The sequence below is a fragment of the Amborella trichopoda genome, chromosome 13, assembly GCF_054954075.1.
Source record: "Amborella trichopoda isolate Santa Cruz 75 chromosome 13, AtrichopodaSantaCruz75HAP2 v2.0, whole genome shotgun sequence".
Lineage (NCBI taxonomy): Eukaryota > Viridiplantae > Streptophyta > Magnoliopsida > Amborellales > Amborellaceae > Amborella > Amborella trichopoda.
This window is the reverse complement of record NC_142348.1, coordinates 48406529-48425802: the sequence shown is the minus strand read 5'-3', so window position 1 is coordinate 48425802 and position 19274 is coordinate 48406529. Positions and strand designations below refer to the sequence as shown.

Here is a 19274-nt window from a genome sequence, read left to right as displayed (position 1 = left end):
CTGTCACCCATTTCAAAAAATAGTTTGATAAAATCTAAAGTGGGTCAATTTGGATATTTGATTTTTTTGAAACTCACTTGTGATTTTTTAAGTGAGAATTGGGTTCAGCTATTAATGTCTGAATCCCTCTCTCATTTGAAAATATATTAGTGAAGCATGTAGAATCCGAATCAGTCCCCCCCTTAAAAGAGTACAAACAGTCATATTTGGTTATCTAATTTATGAAACCGCCATCATTTAATCTTTCAATTGGGAGAAAGGTCACGATATTGGATGTCCGAATGGTCCCCTATACAAAAATAGAGCGGTTGGGACAAACTACTATTTATAGTTAGGGGTAACTAGGGGATATTAAGAGGGCAAGCTTTATGTGCTTCCCCTAAAATATAAAACTTATATATTTTTTATTTTATTTTTATCCCACTGTCCATTCTGAATGAAAGGTTAAGATTGCACCAATCACATTAGCATATCTCTACATTATTTTATTTTAATTTTTTATAAAATATTTTGATATCAAATTTTGAGAGTCCAATCTTCTATTAAACTCACACTTACAAAAAATATAAAAAAATATTTTTAATAAATTAAAATGATCGAAATATCTTTGAAAGATTCAAAAGGTAGTTTGTTTATTATATTTTATAAAAAAAATATTTTTAATAATTTTTATAGGTGCGTACTAATAAGAAGATAACTCATACCAAATTTTATATTCATATTATGTAAAATAAATTAAAAATAAAATACTTTAAAGCATCAATCTAAGATCAAACTGTGAGTGGCTCACTTACATCAAAACTAAACAGTTGGATGGTAAGAAAAGCGTAGATTTTCTATGCGCCCGGGGAAGTATAGAAACCTGTCCTATCCAAAATTGTTTGGTTTCTCTAGGTGACAGATCTTACAGATGAGAGTAAAATCTCAACAATTCAGTAAAATATTTTTTAAAAAAATTGCCCCTCGATGGCTGCTTAATGTCCTCTTTCTCTCTCTGGAATTTTCCTTCCCTTCTTTAAATACCCCTTTCAGCTCCCAACAAGAGCAAGAAATCGGTGGCATCTACCTTTCACCAGAGAGAGAACTAGAAATCAGCACGATGACTTGCGTGGTCGACCCGACTTACATCCAACCGGTGGAGTACCGAGCCAAGCCACCGGTTCCGGTCGCCGAGAACACGCCGATCATCGATTTCTCTCTCCTCTCCTCTGAAACAGTAGACCCTGAGGCTAAGGCTAAGCTCGCCAAAGAGGTGGGTGCAGCTCTTAGAGACTGGGGTTTCTTCCATTGTATTAACCATTGCGTTTCTAGAGAGATAATGGATAGAGTGAGAGAGAATTTGGCCCTCTTTTTTCACCAACCTTTGGAGGAGAAGTTGAAGGTTAAGAGGGATTTGAATAACCCGGTCGGGTATAATAACACTGATCACACTAAGAATACGAGGGATTGGGTTGAGGTTTATGACTATATGCTTAGAGATCCGGTTGAGGTTCCTGCTTCACATGATCCTGAGGATAAGGATATTATGTTGTTGAGGAACCAGAGGCCGGCCTTTCCACCTGGATTCCAGTATGGCCCTCTCTCTCTCTCTTGTTTCTCTATTTTGATGTGTTTCGCTTAATTTTACTTTTAAGCAAACATTTGTTAATTTTTTGATTTTTTTTTTTATAGATTTTTAACCATTTTTTTGTTTACTCGAACTCAATCCGAGTACTCGGCGCAAGTAGTAATTTTCAACACTTTCTCTTGAAACGTAAGTTATTGGGGCTTGTCTTTCTTTGATGGAAATTTAAGGATTTGGGTTCTCTTTGAAGAGAATTACACACACTTCCCACTCTTCCATTCATGTTTAGAATCTTACTCTTTCAGATTTTAGTTTTATCTCACTCTTATTTCTTGATATATGTCTAGCTCTCTTCTGAAAATTATTACGCCTCTCACTCTCTTGGGGTCCCTTTCTCATCAAAATCAAGAAGTGGGTCATTTTGGGTGTTAAGTCACTCTTAGTAAATCTCTCATCTCTCTCTTTCTCTCTGTATTTGTTCACAGTAAAAGCAAAACATTTCTCACTCCCTCTGGGAACATAATCACAGTAAAAGATTTTCTGTCTATCTCTCATGTAATATCTGATAAGGACTGTAAAATAAAAATATTAGCAAAAAAAAAAAATAGTAACCAAATTATGAAAAATAGAAATTTAGAAATACTAGAAAGATAACAAGAATTTATATTTTTTCTACAATAAATCCGTTCAAGCTCATGCCATTTCATATTCTTCTGTTGCCCTATCATTGTTTTAACGAATTCATAACATAATTTCCTTTTTGATCATTTATGTATTCATGTTAGCCTGATATATTTTCCACTTTATACAAGGAATATGTCCTGCAGTCCTGCTCTGTTCTCTTTGAGGCTTTCGGGAAATTTTTGTGAATATTTTTTTTTTGCAAGGTATTTAAAAAAGATTTTACACTTTTTCATTTGGAAAACATTCTCTGTACTTTAAATCACATCCTCATATCTCCTCTTTTTCGATTCTTTTTATGTTCTTCGAGAGGCCCTGGATCTGGAACTCGATATCTGTGTTTCTTTTTGTTTTCCTTGTTTTGGGGTTAAAACTCCAAGTTCCAGCCTAAATTTTATCGAAAAACAGATGACATGAAGTCCAGCCAGGCCCGCCCTGCCCTGTACCTCATCTATTAAATATCAACCTCAAAATTGGCGAAATCTAACAACAAATTTCGATTTTTGAACAGGGATGTGGTCCATGAATACGGGCAATATTTGCAGAAATTAGGGTTTCAAATATTGGAGCTGGTGGCCTTAGATCTGGGTTTACCTGAAGACAGGTTCGAGCCTTTATTTGACAATCACGCGAGCATTAACAGGCTTAATCACTATGACCCATGCCCTGCCCCTGATTTGGTGCTTGGAAAGGGTTGGCACTCTGATATTAGTGCACTCACTCTGCTGGCACAGGGCGTGCCCACTGGACTCGAGATCAGGGGCCTAGACAATGAGTGGATTAAGGCTAAGTCCATCCCTTATTCCATGACCATCCAGAATGGCGACCTCATGGAGGTATGATTCCTTTTTAAATAAGCACTAGAATTTGATATCGATAAAATTGAAACGATACAGAGAAGATTTGCATGACACTCACAGAAAAAAAAAAAGAAAAAAAAAAAATCTTTCTCACTCTATTTCTCTATCTATGAGTTGAAATTCGGCATTGCGACTAGAGAACTGATACATTATACACCCCCCTCTCTCTTTCAACCACATTATCTCTGGATCCGATTGAGGAGACTCCAGAGCTTGAGTTGGATGGGGCTTTAGAAAAGAATTTAAAAAAGGAAAAAGTTTGTAACTTTGCAATAATTTACCATTTGAATGATATAGATTTGATATTATATGAAAAAATGGCATAGTTTTTTTACACTATCTTAAAAACGCGTTAAATATATACTATTCAACTAAAATACTCACTGTAGAAGACCAAGGTTGCCATATTATATAAACCAGAAAAATAGTCTAAGAAACACGTAGAGATTCTGGGTTTTTTTCTCACACGACAATTAACACCCCTGTCTCATTTCAACTCAAGCAATTCCGAGTAGCAATTGAAGTGATTTCAATTGCAATTTTTAAATCACAACTCTACAGTGGGAATATCCCAAGTGCTGGACCCTCTCTCCCCTCCCCATTGACTCAAAAAAAAGAAAAAAAAAAAAAAAAAAAGGGGAGGGGAAGGTAAATATATGGGAAGCTGCATGGTAATAATTAGATCACTGCCGTTTAATCAGAGTGTTGGATGGTGCCTACGGGAGGACCAGATGTATAATTGAATGTGACGTGTTTTGTTGTATAATTGAATGGTGACGTGTTTTGACTGACCGACTTAACATATTTATATGGAACGCACCCACTTTGGCACGATCGAAAGACGCTCGAGACAGAGAGAGAGAGAGAGAGAGAGAAAAGGGTACTCCCGAGAAAGAGTTGACAGTAATAAAGACGCTGATAATCTATAAAAATATTGTTCTCTCCCTGATGAAATCTTGTGGATAAGAGTGGCCTGTCTTTTTATACGAGACGTAGCTTTAGAAAAGTCGACTCGGGGCGCGCGACGGCCCATGCCCCGGTCGAGTGCTTGCTCAACTGATGCGGAGTACTATAGCACTTGAAAATTATTTAAAAAGCAAAAAATTTATCATAAGGGCCTTTCTATGTTTCCCCTACAACATAAAATTGTGCTTGAGCCTCTTCCCCTACAACATGAAACGGGCTTGCTCAACTGATGCTGAGAGTACTATAGCACTTGAAATTTATTTAACAAACAAAGAATTTAACATAAGGGCCTTTCTATGTTTTCCTTACTACATAAAATATATATTATTCCCTTTATCCAACCCTCCATTTTGAATGGAGGGTTAAGATTGGCCTTATAACAATGTCACAACTCTGCACTATTTTATTTTTAATGTTTTTTATATAAGCTATTGTGATACCAAAATGTCTCCTTGTATACATTTTCGTCTTGAAACCGCACTCTCTCTCATTTATTCAGTGTTGTTTGATTGCAGGCCTTCACGAACGGGCTATACAGAAGTGTAGAGCACAGGGTGGTGGTGAGTGGAGAGAGTGAGATGTATTCGAGTGCCCTAGCCATTGTGCCGGCCCACCATGTGACTGTAGAGCCACTGCCTGAGCTCATAAACGAGCAACACCCATCTAAATACGTTGGGTTCAACTATGGCAAGTTTTTCATGGTCAGGAGGCTCAGCAACTACAAGAAACTGGATCACGACAATGTTAGGGTTCACAACTTCAAGAAGAGTGCTTAAATAATAATTTGAGCCTTTCTCTCTCTCTCTCTCTCTCTCTCAATGTGTCTCTCTTTCTCTCTCTTGAATCGCTGTGTGTATTTTGTATTCTGCTGCACGGTTGAGTGGAACCTTGATGTTGACGAATGGGGGTGTCTAGCAATAAAAGAGTTTTCCCTAATTGTTTTTTTATGTGTATTTCATCATGATCTGTCAGATTGTCACGTGGCCATCTCATCAGCCATTGGCTTGATGAGAGGGATCCTCTTAAGTCTATGGAGCCCTGTGGATCCTGTTCAAGTAAGGTTGTTATTTTTTATGTGTATTTATTTCATTAGAACAAGTCTAAATCTCTCTCTCTTCAGTGTAGAGAATTTGGTGGATCACATGCACATGATTAGAGGGTTTTTTATTTTGGTTTACCTTTGCTATAAGGTAAAACCAATGGTTTAAAAAACGGATCGGTGACCCGGATCGGGTTTCCAAAAAATCGATTCGGATCGGCGAATCGGTGATCCGGATCGGGAATCGGGTGGATCGGTCATAATAAAGTTTAAAAAAAATCCGAAAGAATTATTAAAATTCATTATAAATATTGTTTTTTAGGAATTCAATAAGAAATGAGGGTGCTCCATTAAGAATTTTCATGTTTTTGAATGAATATGCGAATATTGATATGTTCTTTCCTTGCATGAACCGTCATTCAGCATTTAATTTACATCACACAAAAGGATAAACATATAATTATCATGGAATAAGTATATCAACATACATGGACTACAATAAAGCATAAAATTAGTAACATATGATCTAAAAATAAAATGATAGACGACGTTATTGTTCTTCTTGGTCACGCTGGTGCCATTGATTGAATTCATTTAACAATTCATTGATTCGATCTAAAAACGAATCATCGATATTAGCAGGCGTCTGACTATTCTCAAATCCCTGAGTGTTAGTGTTTTGTTGTGTTCCCAATCTAAAATCCTCGAAGATTGTCCATCTTTCATGCTCACCTGCACTATCGTGCTCATCCCTACACTGTTGATGTTGGGACTCGATATGTGAATAATATGGCTGGGATAGGATGGCCTCAGAATCATCATCTCTCTCATTTTCTCTTTGAATAATATGGATTAAAAAAAAAAAAAAACAAATTTTCAAAAAAATCGATCATGGATTAAAAAAAAAATCACAAATTTTCAAAAAATTCTATCATGGATTACAAAAAAAAATTCGATCATGGATTAAAAAAAAAAAATCACAAATTTTCAAAAAATTCTATCATGGATTACAAAAAACAATTCGATCATGGATTAAAAAAAAAAAATCACAAATTTTCAAAAAATTCAATCATGGATTACAAAAAATTCGATCATGGATTACATAAAATTCGATCATGGATTACATAAAATTCGATCATGGATTACAAAAAAAAACAAACAAAAAAAAACAAAAAATTCAATCGTGGATTACAAAAAAAGAAAAAAACAATTCGATCATGGATTACAAAAAATTCAATCATGGATTATAAAAAACTCTCTCATGGGTTACAAAAAAAGCAAAAAACAAAAAATTCGATCATGGATTACAAAAAAAAAAACAAACATTTCGATCATGGATTACAAAAAAAAAAAACCATTTCGATCATGTATTACAAAACATTCGATCATGGATTACAAAAAATTCTATCTTGGGTTGCAAAAAAAAAAAAAAAAAAACAAAAAATTCGATCATGGATAACAAGAAAAAAAAACAAACATTTTGATCATGGATTACAAAAAATTCGATCATGGATTACAAACAATTCTATCATGGGTTACCAAAAAAAAAAAAAGCAAAAAATTCGATCATGGATTACAAATAAAAAAAAAAAAAAAAAAAAAAAAAGAAAAAAAGAAACCGTACAAGACTTGCCGATTCACTGTACGGACTCGCCGATTCCGTACAGTGAATCGGCGAGTCACTGTACAAAATTGTCCGGTTCTCTCTAGAACCGGACGATTCCCATTTTTTTCGCCGATTCGATCCGTCCATGGCGATTCCCGAATCGAACCGGACGAGTCCGGTTCAACTCAGCGTTTTTTTAAACACTGGGTAAAACAATTGGCAAGCTTTTGATTAAGAAATGAACAAAGGGTATTAGTTTGGCACATCTCAAGGTTTTTAAAAATACTTCATGAGTTATGAGATATAGATTGGAAAATGGATCGGGGTCATGGAGACTGCTATGCAGAATCCATGAGATATGGATCGGAAAGTGGATCGGGGTCATGGAGACTGCTATTAAGAATCCACTTCCAACCCCCTTATTTTTTCCTTCTAACAAGATCTATGTTAGGAAACCCATTGATATATATATATGAATTGAAAGTTTGCTAAGAGAGAAACAACATATCAAAATTTGAGTACATTTGGCCATAGGAATCATGAGATGTGATCAAATCTTTTAAGGCCAAGAAATTTCTATGCTGGAAATTGTTCCTCATTGCAAGTACACACCCATGGTATGGTCTTTCCTAGTAAAACTTGGTGGTCCTTCTATCATCCCCTAGTGATAGCTTCAAAAAAAAAAGGCACTTCCCATCATTGGATCTTGCTGAAATTTGGAACTTACGCTTTTGGAATAGTGCCTCTCTTCCAAAAAAATTTCAGGTCATTTGGCCAATAACTTATTGGGTTTCTTTGTAAATTTTGGGACAATTGAGGGGCGCCCCTTCTATAATTATGAAAATCCAAGGAGCCATATCTTCGTTGTATGATATTATAGTGAGCTCAAATTTGAGATTTTATCCTTTCTTAAATATTTCAACCATTTGGTCATGGATTTCTCATGGGTCATTTGAGAATTTGGGGTCTATCTGGGCCACCCCCTTTGTAAATGTAAATTTCGAGGGGCGATAGCATGGGATGTTTTTAGAATGACTTAAAAATTTGGGGACACCTTCATGGTTGGTAGACACCTCGATCCTGATTGAAAAGACAGTATGCCAACCAAGACCCCAGGACAGCCTCCCAAAAACCTAAATCCTCCCCAACACCCAAAAAACCCATATCTCATTACCCACACCATGAGTAGGAGTTTGAACTCAACAAAAAAAAAAAAGAAGAAAAAACAGCCTTAGAAGGCTTAAGACAGGTGTCTATAAGAGGAAAAGAGCCAACACAGATTCTATCACCGCTTTGAGGTGAATCCAGGCGAAACATAGGTTCCACCGTAGCCAATGCAAGTTCACCATCGCCAAACTATGATGGAACCCGATTGGTCAGGAAAGGAGGTTTAATCGCCTGACATCAGAATGATGAAAATGTAATTATTGCGTGTAGCTTCAATGCCAATAGCATCAATGAACCTCAAAGCCAAGCCAGCCTCTGATTGGCCAAAATGGGCGGTTTAACCGTCTGACATCAGAATGAGAGAAAATTCCATCATTACTTGAAACGTGAAAGCACCTGACATCAACCGATGCCCTATGATTGGCCAAAACAACTGTATTTCGCCAAATATCGAAATGCGGGAACTGACACCTAATGATTACCCATCATTAGCACAAACGAGGATGGCAACTCCATTGGCCAGTCTAGGGATTTTTTATTAGTCGAAACTATCGTCCAAGAACAAGTTTTGAAGTAGGCAATTGGCACCATCATGAAAACCCCATTTGAAGACCAAAATAACCAAAACAGAGCATCAAGAAGAGCCAATGCTAATGATAGTCTTGTGTACACAACATCACACCACCAAAATCACGTGGGTCGTAACATCAAAATATCATGAACAAGACCTGTAATCATTACAATCGACGCGGCTGACACCTGCAAAGGTAAACATGATAACCACGATAGCCAAATGGATGGCCCATATTCAAATCACAAACTCTAAACAATGATTAGATGTGACACATGTCTATAAATTGAAACTCACACCTCATTCCAAAGGGTTGGGAAGGAAGAGAGTTTTGGTGTCGAGACTATGCCGCTTTAAGCCCTCAAGATTTCTAAACCCAGACTCTGCCGATCGGAACCTTAATCCAAAACCAACCTAAATTGAAATCACAATTCCATTCTCCTATCCTTCAAGCCTTAGATAAAAAACAACACTTGATCATTTTCAATGAGCGAATCTCTGACAGTTTAGGAAAAGTTGCACTTAGGCTAGTCCTAAATTGGAACTTTTCCAGGCCTCAGGTTCTTTAGCTTTATTTATTTCTTGCTTCTATTTCATGCAACTCTTTTCGAATTTTTTCAAAATCTCTCCCCTTTTTACCTTGGTTGCTGAAATCTCTGAACCGGTTCCAAACTTGGCAATTTAAAAAACGGCTCTGCTGGCACTCTGAGCAAAGGTGGGTCTTCGGGCATGACTCTCGCCCCAACTGCAATTTGACGAGACCCATCTATCTTTTTTTTTAGAATCAGTAACCATTCATTTCATCAAAGTTTTACATCAGACGAGAATGAGCAATACTAAGCCCAACAACAACTTATTTACATATTACAATCTAATAAATAAATAAGATATAAAATTTTAGAGAATTACATCATTTAGATATTCCACCGCAACTCCATCTTTTACAAGATGATCAACCTCCATGTTGGATTCTTGATAAACATGGACCAAAGTAGCTGCCAGAGTACAACATTCCTCACCCACTTCCCTCATTAAAGCATGTAGAGACCATGGAAATTCAGCCTCTTTCTTGATCCATTTATTCACGTTTAATGAATCCTCTTTTACCATCACTGGTTTGTTAAATTGTTTAACCAGTTTAACACCTTGAAGCATGGATCTCTGCTCTGCCTCATTTGTCGTGATGCTCCCAACAGGTCAAAAATATTTCATCAGAACATTTTCTAACCAATCTCGAACAAGGACTTCAATTCCAGCTGGGCCTGGATTACCCAAAGACCTTTCGTCAAAGTTTAGTTTAATCCACCCTTCCTCTGGTGCCTTCCACAAACCAACTCTAATATCTTTAACACTCCTCTGTCTCAATAACATATTCAAATTATACATCAGATCTAGACGAGGCACACCCCACCAATCCTCTTTGATGGCTAACCATTCTGTTGCCCTGATTTTTTCATTTAATTCGCTGTTTGATCTACCCATATTCTCAAAACGCCATCTGTTTCGTTCTTTCCATAGCTCCCAAACAGTGGCCTTAACCACTTTCCAAATGGTCTTCCCCTTTTTTCCAACCTCTTCTAATCACCATCCATCAATGAAACTACTAGCATGTGAAGGAATATCAGTTTGTATCCCCAACCAATCAAGCACCCATAACCAGATGGTTCCAACAAAAAAACAGTTGAGGAACATATGGTCAACTGATTCCTCATCTTTTTTGCACAACAAAAAAACATTTGGTAAAATTTTACCTCTTACTCAACATATCAACAATTAACAGTTTCTTTTGTGTTAGTAACCAAATAAAAGCTCAAACTTTTAAAGGAATAGGCCATCGCAAAATTTTTGTTAACTCTTTATCTCCCATTTAATTTGATTATAATACATTAGCTTGTATGCAGACTTAACAAAATATTTACCATTATTATTTGGTACCCACACGCATTTATCCTCCTCATCAGGAAAATAAAAATACTGTTGTAACATCATTAAGCACTGAATTAACTCCTCTGCCACATTACTATCTACCATTAAATAAGAACACTTAATATCCCAAACTGCATTAAAACCCTTTCCTACTACCATTTAACTAATCATCTTACTTTTTGGAGTTGACCTTTGCAAAAAGATTAGGAAATTGGTACTCTAGGGGACCATCTCCAATCCAGTTTTGCTACCAAGATCTAACATTGTCACATTTACTCACCATCATACGCATATTGCTTAAAAACAAACTTCGGTGAGCAACAATCCCTTTCCACAATGATGTAATACTTTTCGTATTAATCCCTTTTGCAAATGGGACCCATCCTTTATCAATCCCTGACGAGTTTAAGCCCGAAAACCAAGTGGAAGTGTTGTTTCTGCTGAAATTTTCAAGCATGAATAAACCGTTGATTAGAGATTAAAGCCCTTGAAGAGACTTTCAAAATGGGTTTCACCGAGGTTTGACCAGGCTCCATTTTGGGTCGTCTGCTTGCCAGTTGGCCGATGCAACTAGCTCAAATTTTTTTTCCTTTTTTCCCTTAAAAGTTATCCTTCCTCCTTTAATAGAGACCTGTGAATTTGAACCCATTCTGAGACTATTTTCACCAACTGCACCCAATTCTGGTGATTCTTGAGATGTTTTGGAGTTATAGGTCTGGGACCTTATTCGGCTGGTTGACCCTGTGCATTGAACTTGGTGGATCACTGTTTTGATTTATAACTCATTTCCTTTATTTTGGGATTAACATAGGGCCTCTTGAAGGTCCAAAACTTGGTGTTTCACCTCCTTGGAATCATAATCCAGTTATGTGCTCCATTGCCACTGTGGCTACCCCTCAATGACTTTATTTGCATTAAAAAAACCCCAAACAACTTGCTCTCCCAAATGTCGCGCAATTGGAAACCATGAAGAGCAAGGCATTCGACATTAGTTTAGGGTGTCATCAGCTGGGGCTTGGTTTTTACCTAGCTGTGTGTCGGGTGCCTCAACTGGTTTGCTTCCACTCAGCAGCTTGTGGACGTGACGTGTTGGATAGTTCATTGAAGTTTGCTCCCGGCTCACAATCCTGAGTGTGCTAGATGCCTTCATGACTTGCTTCGGGCACACCGGAATTGAGAGATTCAACAAATTTCCTGATAACACTTGCTCCGGATATTGAATTTGGGTGTGTCGAGTGTCTCATTTGGAGTTGTTTGCATATCACGGCGTGAGGTAGTGCCTAGTGTCTTTGACTTGCTCCCCGTGACTGGAATTTTAGAGGATTCCCGAGTGTGTCAATGACTTGATCCCGTATCCTTGAACATAATGCCGTATCGTATCAAGTGTCTTTGACTTGCTCCTAGTCACTGGAATTCGGAAGGCTGTCTGTCGATTGCCTCAATAAGTTGCTCTTGGATCCTTGAATGTAGAGAGGTACTTAGTGTTTTTGACTTGCTTTCCATCACTAGAGATTGAGAGGATTCAATTGTCTCAATAACCTGTTCTTCGAACGTCTTTGACTTGCTCCCGGTCAACAATATTTGAGGAATGCTTGGTGTTAAAATGACTTGATCGCAGGTCCTTGGACATAACTGGGTGCCGAATGTCTTTGACTTGCTTTCAATGGGATTTAAAGGATAAGCATGAGTGCTCTTAGCATAACGAGAGCTTTTAATGACCCAAAATCTAAAATTGTCAAACTTCTTTTTGGCAGATTTCAGACACTCACGGGGCCTGAGAATCCTTGGGAGACTTCTTTTTGGGGAGAACTGGCCTTGCACATGGGGCACCGAAGCTCTTGGGAAGTATTGATGTTATACCCACATTGTAGGCAGGCAACGCCTCTCTTTGGGGTGTTGGGTCTAGGCCCAAAAATCTGGCTCGATGAGCCTTGTAGAATGTTTGTGGCCTCGCATCTTTTTCGACTGTGTGGCTGCAGTAGTGAAAGTAATGGTCAATTCACCATTCATTTTTAGCATATTCTAGTTTTGCTCCTCATTAGTTTCTATTTTATATGCAGGGCATAATGTTCTTTGGGCCTTGTGAAGGCATGTGGGGGCTTTTTTCATCGGGCGAAAATATAAGAAGTGGTCATGGGCCCTCATTTGCGCATTCTTGATCAATGATAGAAAAATCGCCTGAGTAGTTTTTACTTGGCCGAGTTTTTCGGGCTTAGGCCCTTGTTGAGCCCGAGTTGTCTTAAGTTGGTTGTCCAACACGGGGATATTAATTTTTTTTAAAAAATAATATATATTTTTTTTATTTTTAAAAAAGGTTATTTGGGATATATATTTTTATATTTTTGATCATTTTGGAAAATATTGGAAAGTGTTTTGGCCATAAATATTTATTTTTATATTTTTTTCATTATTTAAAAAACACTCCCAATCACAAAAGTTGATTTTTTAAAATTTCTTTTGTAACTTCTTTTTTAACGTAATTTAAAAATATTTTGCATAATCTTACTTTAAACATATTTTTCCTATTTTTTTTGGAATTTTTATATTTTTTTAACCTTTTTTTTTGCTGCTAACTAATCGGTTGATTTGCTCATACTCGGTCCGAATAATCAGCTCGGGCCAGGACTGATTATTAGCGAGTAGCACTTTCTAACATTGCTCTTGACTCATTCTTTTCAATCTTTAAACTTGAGAGAGTGGTTCCTACTGCTTCCTTTCCCGACTTTACCTTCGAGGTCTGCGGCTTTTTGCTTAGGTAGTCCTTCGAAGCCCTTCTTTTTCGGTTTCACTCAATTTTTAGTGTGTCTTTTCGGCAATTCAACTTTAGGGCGATTAGGGGATTGGCCCTAGCCAGTGATTGGTCGAGCTTGTTACCTTCTTACTCTAGTTGTGAATTTCCCTACGGGCTTCTCGCACTGAGTAGGGAGCCCTTTCATCGTCTTCAAAGTGGCCTGGTTTAGGGGAGATCTTGCCAATTTTTCTTTTGGTTCTTACCTTGTCGGGCCTCTTAGCTTGGCCTGCAGTTTTCGTGCACTCACACTGTGTTTTTAATGTAAGTGAGCTTTTGCTCGGATAGGGCACTCACACTGTGGATTTAGTGATTCAAAATCTAATTTTATTTTTTATATTTTTATTTTTTAGAGATGCAGGTAGGCTTTTTATTTATGAGTTTTTTTAAGAAAGTATGATCTGTCTTGTAATTTAAAAGACTCTGTTTTTTAAGTCATATTTTTTAGGAAGGTTTTCAATTAGATGTGGTTTATCCTTTTGGGTTGGAAACGTAATGGAACGTAGAAGGAAAAAATGTGAGGGAGAGGTAAGGAACATAGTATTGGAAACACAAAATACAGCATAAAATTTTCTTTATTAATTGATTAATCAAGAATATACAAGACCCGTATGAATATATGGCCAGTAACAATTAATGATAAATACCAACGGTTATGGATAATTACTAACTAATCTTATCATAATCAAGACACACCTAATTGAAAGATATATACCCATATAATGATGTATATCAATACTAACAAGATATTTATACGCTAACACTCCCCCTTAAACTCAAAGTAGCTTGAGTTTGAATAATAAGTTGAATAAACAAACGGGTTGGATCTTTAAGTCTTCACGTGCATGGTGTGACCAATAGAAGCAGCAGGTTCCATGCTTAGATTGCTTGAAAAACAAGCATGCACTTGGAAGAGCCAATAGAACTAGGTGTGGATCCGAGATAGATTCAACTACTCGCAGTCCGAGACAGATTCAACAACTCGTAGTCCAGAATACAGGTCAGAATAGAGACAACGACTGTTTAGCAGAGAGTCGAAACACATCTTGGCAGATAGTCGAAATAGGACTCGGTAGAGAGTTGAAATACTACTTGGGGGCCTTTGGCAGTGCTTCCTTGGTCTATGAGTTTCTCTCACTAAACTGATAGTGTTGATTGATTCAACCATGGAAAAAGATGAGAGTAGTAGTTTTTTGACGAAGATGAAAGCTGAAGTTTTTGTGCTTTAGAATCCAAGGAATTGATAGAAGAAGCTTGGTTGTCCCGCATGTTTTGAGTATGACTTTGTTGGAGTAAATAAAGAATTTGTTGGAGTAAATAAAGAAACTTAACTCTGAGAGGACATACGAGGCGAGGAACTTAGAGAGACTATAATTGAATAGTCGACAATTGTGCATTGTGCACAGTCAAGGATATCTTCGATTTGTGTGCGAGATAGGGCACGAAGGCTAAGACCTTTGGGGTCAGCAGAGACCGATGGTTCCGAGAATATGATCTCAAGCAGCTTCTCAAACCCGCTAAAGCCAATAGGGGAATCTAATGCATTTCTTATGCAAAGCACATTCAAAGTGCAAGGGAACATAATGCATATTGAACGGAAGGAAAAGTTTTGTATATAGATAGTACAAGCTCTCTTATGCTCCTTCGGGAAGGAGGGGATTAGATTGTTAGTGTAGCATTGGGTCCAACACGGGCGAGTGCAGGCAATGCAATTCGATGCAAAACGGTGATGAGAGTTAGCAATGCAAGTCGATGCAAAACAACGACGTGAGCAAGTGGCTTTTTGGAAACAAAGTCTCATAAAATTTTCTGACTTCAAATCTGAGGTTGGTGACCTCAACTGAGGTCGGCGAGCCTAGATCTTAGGTTGAAGAGTCTAGAGCTCTGATACTATATAAGAGACAAAATACTGCAGAAAACTGTCTTTATTAAAACATTAATCAAGAATATACAAGACCCTGTATAAATTTACAGCCAGTAACAATTAGAGATAAATACCAACAGTTATGAATAATTACTAACTAATCTTATCATAATCAAGAGACACCTAATTAAGAGATATATACCTACATAATGATGTATATCAATACTAATAAGATATCCATACGCTAGTACATAGATGGGATTTTTCTATTGGTTATCTTTAGAAGATAAGGAGATATTTATAGGAGCGAGTTGTTTTAGAAGTAAATTAAAAGGGGGTGTGCATTCTAAAAGAAAGTGATTAAGTTGTAGGGAATAAAGAAAAATAATTTTGTGAAGAGAAACAGAACCTTGTAGGTGTTTTTTCTTCTCTTGTGCTTATAGACTCGTAATGAAATACTAGGATTGATTTTTATTTCTCTATCTAAAATACAATTATTTTTATTGGTTATTGGCTATCGGTCAATTTTATACTGCATCACTTGGCGTGGATGGGGGTATTTGTGCTTGGGCACCCATAGTACATTCATAAGGAACGTTTCTTTACGACCTATGGAATGATTCATGGCAAACCATTCAAGCTAGCTCATCCAGCTTCATGCACCATCGATCATGGATTGGGGGCATCACCAAATGTAGGGGTGGTAATAGACCTGGACCAGACCCTGGACCCGACGACCAAACGGGTCTGAATATGGGTAAAAAATTGGACCTTGGGGGTTCGGCCTGATCCAAATATTGGGCCCAACTACTATTCCGGTTTGGGTTTGGGTCCATGTGTATATGACCTGGACCCGACCCGAATAATGTTATTATTTTAATAATATTTAAATAACTATTATTATATATTTTTAGTTACAATATTTAAATAAAGACAAGCTTTCTATATTTTTTCTATTGTATAATAGTTATATACTTCTCTTTATCTGGGCATCAGGTTTGAATGAACTGCTGAGAGAGATCCAATTACAAGGTCATGCCTCTACACTATTTGGATTTAAATATTTTTCTGCAAATCGAGGAAGAAAGGCTCGTTCAATGGATCCCCTTCTCTTCAACCCTGTATCACCATTGCCATTTCCTCTTGTTCGTTTAATTTTCCCTGTTTTTGGTTGGAAAAAGAAACATAGCTTTCTGTATACGATTGGGGCTAAGAATGGGTCGGATTGGGTCTGGAACTACTAGGATCCGGATTTGGATTTAAAAAGAAAAGGGATCTACAGATCTGATTAGATGTAGAAGATTCGGATCCAAATTCGATCGGATACAAAGACTTACTTTATATATTATTTGATATCTATAAAATACTATATAACATAAGTATTGTATACACATTTAAAATTTCAAATTATTTGGACTTGTAGAATAAATTAAAATTAATATAAAAAATGTGGTCGTGACTGTCAGATCGGCCCATATTCAATCTTGATCGTTGGGCTCATATGTTCATATGAGCTAGTGGGCTAATCTCATTATTATATATATATATATATATATATATATATATATATATATATATATATATATATATATATATATATACATATTGGAGTGGATTCAGTACACCCACTAGCTGACCGCTACAGTAAACGCTAATGGCCTAGATTGAATCTGGGCCGATCTGACGACCACGACCTCTTTTCGTATTTGAATTTTAATATTTTTTCTATATATCTAAATCACTTAAAATTTTTAGTGTATGTTCTTCTCATCAAAGCGCACCTAATAAAAATAAAAATAAAATAATAATTTGCAAAAAAAATTTGACCAAAATACCTTCGAAACTTTACATGGGTATTTTGGTTAATTTTTTTCATGTAAAATATTTTTTTTTATATTTTCAAAGATTCATCTATTTTTTATGTACACAAGCTCCAATTTCAGATCATTATGATTTGTAGAAAAAAAAAAATTAAAATTCAAACACTATCGAACATCCACGATCGTCAGATCGGCCCAAGTTCAATCTTGCCCATTGGACCGAATCTTTTTCCTTTATATATATATATATATATATATATATATATATATATATATATATATATATATATATATATATATATATATATATATAGATCAGATCCAGATCAGTTCCACATATACCTGGATTCGATCCGAATACTCTTCGAATCCAGATCTAACGCGTTGGATCCAAATCTTAGATCTAGACCTAAATTCAGATAGGATTCGAAATTAGGGTTTTGGATCCAAATTGGGTAAGTTCTTAGTCCTGATCCAAAATATTTAGGTGTATTATTGATGGCCAAGCTTTCTATACTTCCCCTATCGCATAAAACTTAAATACTTCCCTTTATCCAACCGTCCATTCTGAATGGAGGGCTAAGATTGCCTCAATCACAATGTCTCGTGTCTAGTTTAATTTATTTTAAAATTTTATAAACTATTTTGACACCAAATTTTGGACGTTCAATCCTCTATTAAACTCGCACTAGCGAAAAATATAAAAAAAATATTTTCAATAACATAAAATAACCAAAATACCCCTGAAAGTTCCAAGGGGTATTTTAGTTATTATATTTTGTCGAAAAATTATTTTTAATATTTTTTATTGGTGCACACCAATGAGAAGATGATACGTACCAAATTTCATATTCATACAATTTGTATAAAAAAACTAAAAATAAAATGCTTTGAGACATCAGATCTAAGATCAAACGGTGAGTGGCTCTCTTGATCAAAATTGGACGGCTGGATGGTAGGGGAAGCATAGATCTTCTACGTTATATGGGAAGTATAGAAACCTTTCCCATTATTGATATCAAAAGCAAAGAATACTCATAAATGGGAGAAGTAAAAGGCTAAAATTGAAAATATTAAAAAATAAATCTCAAGATTTAATTTGAGACAAAGGTTGAGATCTAAAATCATGCCAACACCATGTATCTAAAATATACATGACTGATCCCCTATTTATTATCAATATTCGGTGGATGTAGTATTTAAAAAAAAAACCAATTTGAATCAGAATCGCTCGAATTAGCTAGGTTTTAAGGGAAATTGCCATGGTTATTTTAATATATCATAAATAAGCGGTTTCTATTAGGAATTGGTTGGTTCCCATACATAACTAGCCCGTTCTGTCAAAGAATCGGGTTCTATATTTTTTTATGTATATTTTTTTTTCAAACTTTTTTGTTTATATTTTACTACTGAAAATCTCCTTTGTGAGAGATGACCAACCATTGCCCTTCTAATGGAGGCAGCCGGAAACAAAGCCATCTTTTCATTCCCTTGGCCCCTTTTATAGATTAAGAAAGTGTCTCATTCCTTGATTTACTTGAAAATAGAAAACCAATAAAATAGAAAAATAGGTACTCGTGTTCTTCCTTGAGATAAGTGACATGTTCTTCATAAGAAGGTTCTGGATTCATAATATCTCTCAAGGAAGAGAAACTAACATTTTTTATGATTGTCAACAATATGTTCCTATGGTGGCTGGTTTCACGAAATATGGCCAGGTAATGCGAGCTGCGAGATATGTTGCTTAAGGTTTTATGATTACCATATGTCATGTGAATAATCATTTACCTATAACTACTCAATATTCCTATGAAAAAGTCGATCACATCAAAGCATTTCTAGGTGCGAATCCATTTTGAATTCTTTATACGTTCTCTTTTAAGAGCTTAGTAACGAATTAAGTTCTTTTCTCCTTTGTAATGTTCGGCGAATAACTTTTTATGCTCCGATAGATCTATTTTATTGCGTTGATTTGTATTTTAAATTTCATTTTGACTATAAAATGAATATAATGGTAAAAAAATACTCAGATATAAATCAATTTCTTCGTATTTATATATTTTTAATAAAATAGTAAAAATCTATAGGATACGGTTTCTATGCAGCCAGCCCACATATTATAGAAATGCCGGCTTGGCAATAAATATATTTTTTAAATTTAATTTGATCCTAATTTTTAGAGAATATGTAATTTTTAACATGGAGATCATGAATATGAAAAATAATTAAAATAAAAATTTGGAAATAATAATTATATTAAGAAAACATTTGAACCGCTTAGTTACACTTCTTTTTGGATGGACTACCTATTTGCATCCATCTTTAAAATTGATGCTTTATACCTCTGGACCGTATATTGTAGCCATGCAGTCCAATCCATATGAAACTATTTTCCAAATCTATAATGTATTCGAAAGCCTCA

The 19274-nt window shown here is 36.0% G+C and overlaps 1 protein-coding gene across 1 annotated transcript; it reads left to right on the top strand.

Moving 5' to 3' along the window:
* Positions 1-1046: 1046 nt before the first annotated feature.
* On the top strand, positions 1047-5007 carry LOC18446064 (protein LATERAL BRANCHING OXIDOREDUCTASE 1). Its single transcript, XM_006856189.4, has 3 exons — positions 1047-1569; positions 2757-3081; positions 4587-5007. Exons 1-3 carry the CDS (start codon positions 1100-1102, stop codon positions 4845-4847), a joined length of 1056 nt encoding a protein of 351 aa, XP_006856251.2. The 5' UTR covers positions 1047-1099; the 3' UTR covers positions 4848-5007.
* The last annotated feature ends 14267 nt before the right edge of the window (positions 5008-19274 follow it).